The 12,130-nt window shown below is 42.3% G+C and overlaps 1 protein-coding gene across 1 annotated transcript in view; it reads left to right on the forward strand.

Moving 5' to 3' along the window:
• The window catches only part of LOC106566158 (glutaminase liver isoform, mitochondrial), a 47,789-nt gene that overhangs the window by 17,762 nt on the left and 17,897 nt on the right, over nt 1-12,130 (forward strand). Inside the window, exons 8-14 of the mRNA XM_045691954.2 lie at nt 5,061-5,093; nt 5,272-5,330; nt 5,453-5,519; nt 6,652-6,702; nt 7,766-7,942; nt 10,045-10,176; nt 10,543-10,635. Of these exons, the coding sequence (XP_045547910.1) occupies nt 5,061-5,093; nt 5,272-5,330; nt 5,453-5,519; nt 6,652-6,702; nt 7,766-7,942; nt 10,045-10,176; nt 10,543-10,635 (612 nt within the window). The remainder of the gene's footprint in view (nt 1-5,060; nt 5,094-5,271; nt 5,331-5,452; nt 5,520-6,651; nt 6,703-7,765; nt 7,943-10,044; nt 10,177-10,542; nt 10,636-12,130) is intronic.

The following is a 12,130-nucleotide window of genomic DNA, read 5'->3' on the forward strand; positions in this document are numbered from 1 at the left end:
CTGAAACACATTGACGGTTCAGTGGTTTCTGAATCCACGGGGCTGAAACCCACTAACGGTTCAGTGGTTTCTGAATCCACGGGGTTGAAACCCATTGACGGTTCAGTGGTTTCTGAATCCACGGGGTTGAAACCCATTGACGGTTCAGTGGTTTATGAATCCACGGGGCTGAAACCCATTGACGGTTCAGTGGTTTCTGAATCCACGGGGTTGAAACCCATTGACGGTTCAGTGGTTTATGAATCCACGGGGCTGAAACACATTGACGGTTCAGTGGTTTCTGAATCCACGGGGCTGAAACCCACTAACGGTTCAGTGGTTTCTGAATCCACGGGGCTGAAACACATTGACGGTTCAGTGGTTTCTGAATCCACGGGGCTGAAACCCACTAACGGTTCAGTGGTTTATGAATCCATGGGGCTGAAACACATTGACGGTTCAGTGGTTTCTGAATCCACGGGGCTGAAACCCATTGACGGTTCAGTGGTTTATGAATCCACAGGGCTGAAACACATTGACGGTTCAGTGGTTTATGAATCCACGGGGTTGAAACCCATTGACGGTTCAGTGGTTTATTAATCCACGGGGCTGAAACACATTGACGGTTCAGTGGTTTATGAATCCACAGGGCTGAAACACATTAACGGTTCAGTGGTTTATGAATCCACGGGGCTGAAACCCACTAACGGTTCAGTGGTTTATGAATCCACGGGGCTGAAACCCACTAACGGTTCAGTGGTTTATGAATCCACGGGGTTGAAACCAGTTCAATGTTTGACATGTAAAACAAATACAAACACAGAACTTATGATCCAGGTCGCCTGCCAGCCTTGGACCCAACACTGACCTAATTTGGCTTTGTCCCTGACACATGCATCTATTTGGCACCAGACTTGGGTTAAAATGCTATTGGAAATCTTTAAAACATAAACATTTGCTTTAGGCTGCCTGGAGTGCCAGGTGGGCGGGCTATGCTCGTTGTCTTTTCTATTGGTCCCATTGTAAAGTTCAAGGTCAGTCAAACACAGCAGAAGTATCTGTAATTATTTTCAAACCGTATTTGAATCCGGGTATATCTGGCATGGCTGTAGATAGTAGTCACATAGTACAATAGTGTAGTCAGTAGTGTCGTCAGTACTGTAGTCAGCAGGGTAGTCAGTAGTGTAGTCAGTAGTGTAATCAGTAGTGTCGTCAGTAGTGTAGTCAGCAGGGTAGTCAGTAGGGTAGTCAGTAGGGTAGTCAGTAGTGTAGTCAGTAGGGTAGTCGGGGTAGTCAGTAGGTAGTCAGTAGTGTAGTCAGTAGGGTAGTCAGTAGGGTAGTCAGTAGTGTCGTCAGCAGGGTAGTCAGTAGTGTAGGTAGTAGTGTAGGCAGTAGTGTAGGCAGTAGTGTAGTCAGTAGTGTTGTGTGTTCTTAACTCTTTGAACCTGATTGTGCCGGCTTTATTGCTCTCCTCTCATCCTCACACCATGCTGGGGGACTCTCCTCTCATCCTCACACCATGCTGGGGGACTCTCCTCTCATCCTCACACCATGCTGGGGGACTCTCCTCTCATCCTCACACCATGCTGGGGGACTCTCCTCTCATCCTCACACCATGCTGGGGGACTCTCCTCTCATCCTCACACCATGCTGGGGGACTCTCCTCTCATCCTCACACCATGCTGGGGGACTCTCCTCTCATCCTCACACCATGCTGGGGGACTCTCCTCTCATCCTCACACCATGCTGGGGGACTCTCCTCTCATCCTCACACCATGCTGGGGGACTCTCCTCTCATCCTCACACCATGCTGGGGGACTCTCCTCTCATCCTCACACCATGCTGGGGGACTCTCCTCTCATCCTCACACCATGCTGGGGGACTCTCCTCTCATCCTCACACCATGCTGGGGGACTCTCCTCTCATCCTCACACCATGCTGGGGGACTCTCCTCTCATCCTCACACCATGCTGGGGGACTCTCCTCTCATCCTCACACCATGCTGGGGGACTCTCCTCTCATCCTCACACCATGCTGGGGGACTCTCCTCTCATCCTCACACCATGCTGGGGGACTCTCCTCTCATCCTCACACCATGCTGGGGGACTCTCCTCTCATCCTCACACCATGCTGGGGGACTCTCCTCTCATCCTCACACCATGCTGGGGGACTCTCCTCTCATCCTCACACCATGCTGGGGGACTCTCCTCTCATCCTCACACCATGCTGGGGGACTCTCCTCTCATCCTCACACCATGCTGGGGGACTCTCCTCTCATCCTCACACCATGCTGGGGGACTCTCCTCTCATCCTCACACCATGCTGGGGGACTCTCCTCTCATCCTCACACCATGCTGGGGGACTCTCCTCTCATCCTCACACCATGCTGGGGGCCCCCCCCCACCTGCTGGGGGCCCTCTCATCCTCACACCATGCTGGGGGACTCTCCTCTCATCCTCACACCATGCTGGGGGACTCTCCTCTCATCCTCACACCATGCTGGGGGACTCTCCTCTCATCCCCACACCATGCTGGGGGACTCTCTCCTCACACCATGCTGGGGGACTCTCCTCTCATCCTCACACCATGCTGGGGGACTCTCCTCTCATCCTCACACCATGCTGGGGGACTCTCCTCTCATCCTCACACCATGCTGGGGGACTCTCCTCTCATCCTCACACCATGCTGGGGGACTCTCCTCTCATCCCACACCATGCTGGGGGACTCTCCTCTCATCCTCACACCATGCTGGGGGACTCTCCTCTCATCCTCACACCATGCTGGGGGACTCTCCTCTCATCCTCACACCATGCTGGGGGACTCTCCTCTCATCCCCACACCATGCTGGGGGACTCTCCTCTCATCCTCACACCATGCTGGGGGACTCTCCTCTCATCCTCACACCATGCTGGGGGACTCTCCTCTCATCCCCACACCATGCTGGGGGACTCTCCTCTCATCCTCACACCATGCTGGGGGAGGGAGCCTGAGATGGGTGGGAGCATCAATTTAGACAATTAATGTGGCTCTTTGGAGAGGTGTGTGTGTGTGTGTGTGTGTGTGTGTGTGTGTGTGTGTGTGTGTGTGTGTGTGTGTGTGTGTGTGTGTGGTGTGTGTGTGTGTGTGTGTGTGTGTGTGTGTGTGTGTGTGTGTGTGTGTGTGTGTGTCGCTATCTCCGGCAGACAGAGAGAAAGGCAGATAGACAGCAGACAAGGTTAACTGATAGGCTGTATTATATATAAAGTTGGACGGGGCTCCAAGTGGAAGTTAGATAAAGAAGACCGAGATAACCTGAAGGAATAACAGCAGGGTTTAAGTCTGGATTTCTGCTTACCTGTTCAGAATTCATCTTCAATTGAATCGATATACTGAAATGGAAATTGTTACTGTGTCATACATCTTTGTGAAGTAAACTATCTTATTTATACCCCGATACAGGACATGCATTGACGTATGAGATTCGGGGTCTCTTGGGCCATCACTGCAATGCTATTGAATTTGTATACCGTAAAATAATGTTATTTCACAAGCAAATCCACCCTATCAGTGCTTGATCAGTGATATATAATGTACTTGTTTCAGACCAGGTGCTGTTGATTTGAAACAAGTGTACTGTTGAAAGTGTCTGTAAACAGCTGAGACTTCATGAAAATCGTTACCAGTATATTTACAAGCTGCTATATACAGTAAACACTGTGATAACTGCTTTCTTTTGTCACCGTGTACAATATTAGTAGGTTATCATCATTAATAATCATTAATAATACTATAGTAAAGTTTACATCTTCCTGTATTATAAAGTCCTGGATATTAGGACATCATTAACAATACTATCGTAAAGTTTTCAGCTTCCTGTATTATAAAGTCCTGGATATTAGGACATCATTAACAATACTATAGTAAAGTTTTCAGCTTCCTGTATTATAAAGTCCTGGATATTAGGACATCATTAACAATACTATAGTAAAGTTTTCAGCTTCCTGTATTATAAAGTCCTGGATATTAGGACATCATTAATAATACTATAGTAAAGTTTACATCTTCCTGTATTATAAAGTCCTGGATATTAGGACATCATTAACAATACTATAGTAAGGTTTTCAGCTTCCTGTATTATAAAGTCCTGGATATTAGGACATCATTAACAATACTATAGTAAAGTTTACATCTTCCTGTATTATAAAGTCCTGGATATTAGGACATCATTAACAATACTATAGTAAAGTTTTCAGCTTCCTGTATTATAAAGTCCTGGATATTAGGACATCATTAATAATACTATAGTAAAGTTTACATCTTCCTGTATTATAAAGTCCTGGATATTAGGACATCATTAACAATACTATAGTAAAGTTTTCAGCTTCCTGTATTATAAAGTCCTGGATATTAGGACATCATTAACAATACTATAGTAAAGTTTACATCTTCCTGTATTATAAAGTCCTGGATATTGGGACATCATTAACAATACTATCGTAAAGTTTTCAGCTTCCTGTATTATAAAGTCCTGGATATTGGGACATCATTAACAATACTATCGTAAAGTTTTCAGCTTCCTGTATTATAAAGTCCTGGATATTGGGACATCATTAACAATACTATCGTAAAGTTTTCAGCTTCCTGTATTATAAAGTCCTGGATATTGGGACATCATTAACAATACTATCGTAAAGTTTTCAGCTTCCTGTATTATAAAGTCCTGGATATTGGGACATCATTAACAATACTATCGTAAAGTTTTCAGCTTCCTGTATTATAAAGTCCTGGATATTGGGACATCATTAACAATACTATCGTAAAGTTTTCAGCTTCCTGTATTATAAAGTCCTGGATATTGGGACATCATTAACAATACTATCGTAAAGTTTTCAGCTTCCTGTATTATAAAGTCCTGGATATTGGGACATCATTAACAATACTATCGTAAAGTTTTCAGCTTCCTGTATCCTAAAGTCCTTAAGGAGACTGCTACCCTGTGGTTGACTAAGCTAAAGGCCTTTTAATGTGATTGTCTTTTATGTTGCTTTTACGGTACAGGTACGTTGTTCATGTCTGTTTTCCCTCCTTCTCTGTGTCACTAGCCTGGCTCAAACAAGGCAGAGAAGTTTGACTATGTAAGTACTATACTGTACATGTCATTCCATACATCTCACCTGACATTGACACATATACAATACCGTTTAGTAGAACACACAATACAAGCTTGACACAATAACAAGCCACCCCACGCCTGCAATTATCTTGTCTTTGTCATGGAATAATAACTATATATCAGTCGTCCTTTCTGCTCAGGTGATGGATTTTATCAAGAAGATGGCTGGTCAAGAGTACGTGGGGTTCAGCAATGCCACGTGAGTTTTTGCTAATGTCTTAATTTGCCAGAGAAAAAAAAACCCATTTCTAAAACAGTTTGTCTTTGTTGCATTATTGACGTGATGTTGTGATGGACTCTTTTGGTCTCTGTGTCTCTCAGGTTCCAGTCTGAAAAAGAAACAGGCGATAGAAATTTTGCGATTGGATACTACCTCAAAGAGAAGAAGGTCAGTGAGGTAGAGAGTGTAAAACCAAAGGGACAGTACGGTGCATTCGGAAAGTATTCAGACCCCTGTTATGGAGTGAGGGGGTGGGTGTGTGAAGGCCGATATCATCAGGTTTGTTGACTACATCAGCCTAATTACACACATCTGAATCTAATTAGCTTGGAGCTTGGTCAGTGGCTGTTTTAACCTGGCTTTGGCACATATACTCCGCGATACGTCACGCCTAAGAACAGCCTTTTGCTGCCGTATGCCACACCCCATCGGGCCTTATTGCTATTATAAACTGGTTTCCATCTGCAGTGTTTTCCACCGTGGGGCAGAAATTATATTATAAACTGGTTTCCATCTGCAGTGTTTTCCACCGTGGGGCAGAAATTATATTATAAACTGGTTTCCATCTGCAGTGTTTTCCACCGTGGGGCAGAAATTATATTATAAACTGGTTTCCATCTGCAGTGTTTTCCACCGTGGGGCAGAAATTATATTATAAACTGATTTCCATCTGCAGTGTTTTCCGCCGTGGGGCAGAAATTATATTATAAACTGGTTTCCATCTGCAGTGTTTTCCACCGTGGGGCAGAAATTATATTATAAACTGGTTTCCATCTGCAGTGTTTTCCATCGTGGGGCAGAAATGATATTATAAACTGGTTTCCATCTGCAGTGTTTTCCACCGTGGGGCAGAAATTATATTATAAACTGGTTTCCATCTGCAGTGTTTTCCACCGTGGGGCAGAAATTATATTATAAACTGGTTTCCATCTGCAGTGTTTTCACCCGTGGGGCAGAAATTATATTATAAACTGGTTTCCATCTGCAGTGTTTTCCACCGTGGGGCAGAAATTATATTATAAACTGGTTTCCATCTGCAGTGTTTTCCACCGTGGGGCAGAAATTATATTATAAACTGGTTTCCATCTGCAGTGTTTTCCACCGTGGGGCAGAAATTATATTATAAACTGGTTTCCATCTGCAGTGTTTTCCACCGTGGGGCAGAAATTATATTATAAACTGGTTTCCATCTGCAGTGTTTTCCATCGTGGGGCAGAAATTATATTATAAACTGGTTTCCATCTGCAGTGTTTTCCATCGTGGGGCAGAAATGATATTATAAACTGGTTTCCATCTGCAGTGTTTTCCACGTGGGGCAGAAATGATTGATGCACTGGACTTCTACTTCCAGGTAAACGATACATCCTCAAGATAGCACTTTACCACACTGTGATACTGTGATGCTATGTATATGTTGAATATTTCTACTAATGCATCATGATGATTTATTACTGGAAAATGTCATAGAGCATCACCTCTATACAGTATGTATGAGGAGTCACAGTCACTGCAGACACAGGCACTGAGTCACAGACACTGTAGACACAGACACTGAGTCACAGACACTGAGTCACAGACACTGAGTCACAGGCACTGAGTCACAGACACTGCAGACACAGGCACCGAGTCACAGACACTGTAGACACAGGCACTGAGTCACAGGCACTGAGGAACAGGCACCGTAGACACAGACACCGTAGACACAGACACCGTAGACACAGACACCGTAGACACAGACACCGTAGACACAGGCACTGAGTCACAGGCACTGAGTCACAGACACTGTAGACACAGGCACTGAGTCACAGACACTGAGTCACAGGCACTGAGTCACAGACACTAAGTCACAGACACCGAGTCACAGACACCGAGTCACAGGCACCGTAGACACAGACACTGTAGACACAGACAATGAGTCACAGACACGGAGTCACAGGCACTGAGTCACAGACACTGTAGACACAGGCACCGAGTCACAGGCACTGAGTCACAGACACGGAGTCACAGACACTGAGTCACAGACACTGTAGACACAGGCACTGAGTCACAGGCACTGAGTCACAGACACGGAGTCACAGGCACCGAGTCACAGACACTGTAGACACAGGCACTGAGTCACGGGCACTGAGTCACAGACACTGAGTCACAGACACTGAGTCACAGACACGGAGTCACAGACACTGAGTCACAGACACTGTAGACACAGGCACTGAGTCACAGGCACTGAGTCACAGACACTGAGTCACAGGCACTGAGTCACAGACACTGTAGACACAGGCACTGAGTCACAGACACTGAGTCACAGGCACCGAGTCACAGGCACCGAGTCACAGACACTGTAGACACAGACACTGTAGACACAGGCACTGTAGACACTCTCTCTATGTTTTAGTAAATAAATGATTTCCTTTCAGCTCTGTTCCATAGAGGTGACCTGTGAGTCTGGGAGTGTCATGGCCGCCACGCTGGCCCATGGGGGCATATGCCCAATCACAGGCGAGCGGGTGCTGAGTGCCGAGGCCGTACGGAATACCCTGAGTCTCATGCATTCCTGCGGCATGTACGACTTCTCTGGGCAGATGGCCTTCCATGTAAGTCAAACTGTAGTCATATAGTAGTTATACAGTAGTCATATAGTAGTCATACAGTAGTCATATAGTAGTTATACAGTAGTTAATCAGTATTTATATAGTAGTTATACAGTAGTCATATAGTAGTTATACAGTAGTCATATAGTAGTTATACAGTAGTTAATCAGTAGTTATATAGTAGTTATACAGTAGTCATATAGTAGTCATACAGTAGTTATACAGTAGTTATACAGTAGTTATATCAGTAGTTATATAGTAGTCATACAGTAGTCATATAGTAGTTATACAGTAGTCATATAATAGTTATATAGTAGTTATACAGTAGTTATACAGTAGTCATATAGTAGTTATACAGTAGTCATATACGTAGTTATATAGTAGTCATATAGTAGTCATACAGTAGTCATATAGTAGTTATATAGTAGTCATATAGTAGTCATACAGTAGTCATATAGTAGTCATACAGTAGTTATACAGTAGTAATATAGTAGTCATATAGTAGTCATATAGTAGTCATATAGTAGTTATACAGTAGTCATATAGTAGTTATACAGTAGTTATATAGTAGTCATATAGTAGTTATACAGTAGTCATATAGTAGTTATATAGTAGTTATACAGTAGTCATATAGTAGTTATACAGTAGTTATGCAGTAGTAATAGAGTAGTCATATAGTAGTTATACAGTAGTCATATAGTAGTTATACAGTAGTTATACAGTAGTAATATAGTAGTCATATAGTAGTCATACAGTAGTCATATAGTAGTTATACAGTAGTTATACAGTAGTTATACAGTAGTTATATAGTAGTTATACAGTAGTCATATAGTAGTTATACAGTAGTCATATAGTAGTTATACAGTAGTCATATAGTAGTTATACAGTAGTCATATAGTAGTCATATAGTAGTTATACAGTAGTTATACAGTAGTCATACAGTAGTTATACAGTAGTCTATACAGTAGTCATATAGTAGTTATACAGTAGTCATACAGTAGTTATACAGTAGTCATATAGTAGTCATATAGTAGTTATACAGTAGTCATATAGTAGTTATATAGTAGTTATACAGTAGTCATACAGTAGTCATATAGTAGTTATACAGTAGTTATATAGTAGTCCTATAGTAGTTATACAGTAGTTATACAGTAGTCATATAGTACTTATACAGTAGTTATACAGTAGTTATATAGTAGTTATATAGTAGTTATACAGTAGTCATATAGTAGTTATACAGTAGTCATACAGTAGTCATATAGTAGTTATACAGTAGTTATACAGTAGTTATATAGTAGTCATATAGTAGTTATACAGTAGTTATATAGTAGTCATATAGTAGTTATACAATAGTCATATAGTAGTCATACAGTAGTTATACAGTAGTTATATAGTAGTTATATAGTAGTTATATAGTTGTTATACAGTAGTCACAGTAGTTATATAGTAGTTATACAGTAGTCATATAGTAGTCATATAGTAGTTATATAGTAGTCATACAGTAGTCATATAGTAGTCATATAGTAATTATATAGTAGTCATACAGTAGTCATATAGTAGTCATATAGTAATTATATAGTAGTCATACAGTAGTTATATAGTAGTTATATAGTAGTCACAGTAGTCATATAGTAGTTATAGTTGTTATACAGTAGTTATATAGTAGTTATATAGTAGTAATACAGTAGTTATATAGTTGTTATACAGTAGTCATATAGTAGTTATACAGTAGTTGTACAGTAGTTATACAGTAGTCATATGATGCAGTAGGGAAAAGTATGCTACTACCTATGTGTATGAATTTAATGTATTTAAACATGTACTGTACATGTTTTGCATTCTATGTTACGTGTCTTGAATGTAGCAATCCATCACCACATAAAGTTCCCTCTCAGAAAATAAAATATATTTGAATGTCATTGAATTCATTGTGGAGTAGCTTAAACTTTTAAAAATGCCATGTATTTATAGTCTTGGTAACGTAAACTTTTTAAACATGTATTGGTGAAATTAAGGCCACCTTTTTTTTTGATTTTTTTTTGTTGGAGGCTTCAACTGACAGTTTTATCATAACTATGTATGGTCCCTGTATGGTTCTTTCTCAGGTGGGCTTGCCTGCAAAGTCCGGGGTGTCTGGAGCGGTTCTGTTGGTGGTTCCTAACGTCATGGGAGTCATGTGTTGGTCTCCTCCTTTAGACAAGGTTGGAAACAGTGTCCGGGGAATACACTTCTGCCAGGTAACGTTACTAGCTTTATTTCCAGGTGTTATAAATGATAAAATGACTGAATTGCGTGTACAGAGTGAGAAATGCTTAGGTACACCCTATGTACAGGTTATGAATGTGTTATAAAGTCTGTACGTAGGCACCCTTCGATAGTGTTACCACATACATAATGTTTCTGCCTCCCGATGCTGTACCGGAGACTGAACTTTTTGACATGTCTTTTTGACGTCTTTTTGGCATGTCTTTTTTGACATGTCTTTTTGACATGTCTTTTTTGACATGTCTTTTTTGACATGTCTTTTTGGACATGTCTTTTTTGCCATGTCTTTTTTGCCATGTCTTTTTTGCCATGTCTTTTTGACATGCTTTGGTTTTCAGGAGCTGGTGTCTTCGTTTAACTTCCACAACTATGACAACCTAAGACACTTTGTCAAGAAGCAGGACCCTCGAAGGCAGGACGGAGATGATAGGGTAAGGGATTTTGTGACTTAAGAGAGTTATAAGGTAAACATAACAAAAAAAATTAACATATTTGCTAAAACATACAGTGAGGGAAAAAAGTATTTGATCCCCTGATAATTTTGTACGTTTGCCCACTGATAAAGAAAGTATCAGTCTATAATTTTAATGGTAGGTTTATTTGAACAGTGAGAGAAAGAATAACAACAACAAAAATCCAGAAAAACGCATGTCAAAAATGTTATAAATTGATTTGCATTTTAATGAGTGAAATAAGTATTTGACCCCCTCTCAATCAGAAAGATTTCTGGCTCCCAGGTGTCTTTTAAACAGGTAACAAGCTGAGATTAGGAGAACACTCTTAAAGGGAGTGCTCCTAATCTCAGTTTGTTACCTGTATAAAAGACACCTGTCCACAGAAGCAATCAATCAATCAGATTCCAAACTCTCCACCATGGCCAAGACCAAAGAGCTCTCCAAGGATGTCAGGGACAAGATTGTAGACCTACACAAGGCTGGAATGGGCTACAAGACCATCGCCAAGCAGCTTGGTGAGAAGGTGACAACAGTTGGTGCGATTATTCGCAAATGGAAGAAACACAAAAGAACTGTCAATCTCCCTCGGCCTGGGGCTCCATGCAAGATCTCACCTCGTGGAGTTGCAATGATCATGAGAACAGTGAGGAATCAGCCCAGAACCTCACGGGAGGATCTTGTCAATGATTTCAAGGCAGCTGGGACCATAGTCACCAAGAAAACAATTGGTAACACACTACGCTGTGAAGGACTGAAATCCTGCAGCGCCCACAAGGATCCCCTGCTCAAGAAAGCACATATACATGCCCATATGAAGTTTGCCAATGAACATCTGAATGACTCCGAGGACAACTGGGTGAAAGTGTTGTGGTCAGATGAGACCAAAATGGAGCTCTTTGGCATCAACTCAACTCGCCGTGTTTGGAGGAATGCTGCCTATGACCCCAAGAACACCATCCCCACCGTCAAACATGGAGGTGGAAACATTATGCTTTGGGGGTGTTTTTCTGCTAAGGGGACAGGACAACTTCACCGCATCAAAGGGACGATGGACGGGGCCATGTACCGTCAAATCTTGGGTGTGAACCTCCTTCCCTCAGCAGGGCATTGAAAATGGGTCGTGGATGGGTATTCCAGCATGACAATGACCCAAAACACACGGCGAAGGTAACAAAGGAGTGGCTCAAGAAGAAGCACATTAAGGTCCTGCAGTGGCCTAGCCAGTCTCCAGACCTTAATCCCATAGAAAATCTGTGGAGGGAGCTGAAGGTTCGAGTTGCCAAACGTCAGCCTCGAAACCTTAATGACTTGGAGAAGATCTGCAAAGAGGAGTGGGACAAAATCCCTCCTGAGATGTGTGCAAACCTGGTGGCCAACTACAAGAAACGTCTGACCTCCGTGATTGCCAACAAGGGTTTTGCCACCAAGTACTAAGTCATGTTTTGCAGAGGCGTCAAATACTTATTTCCGT

Source organism: Salmo salar, chromosome 12, assembly GCF_965601325.2.
Source record: "Salmo salar chromosome 12, fSalSal1, whole genome shotgun sequence".
Lineage (NCBI taxonomy): Eukaryota > Metazoa > Chordata > Actinopteri > Salmoniformes > Salmonidae > Salmo > Salmo salar.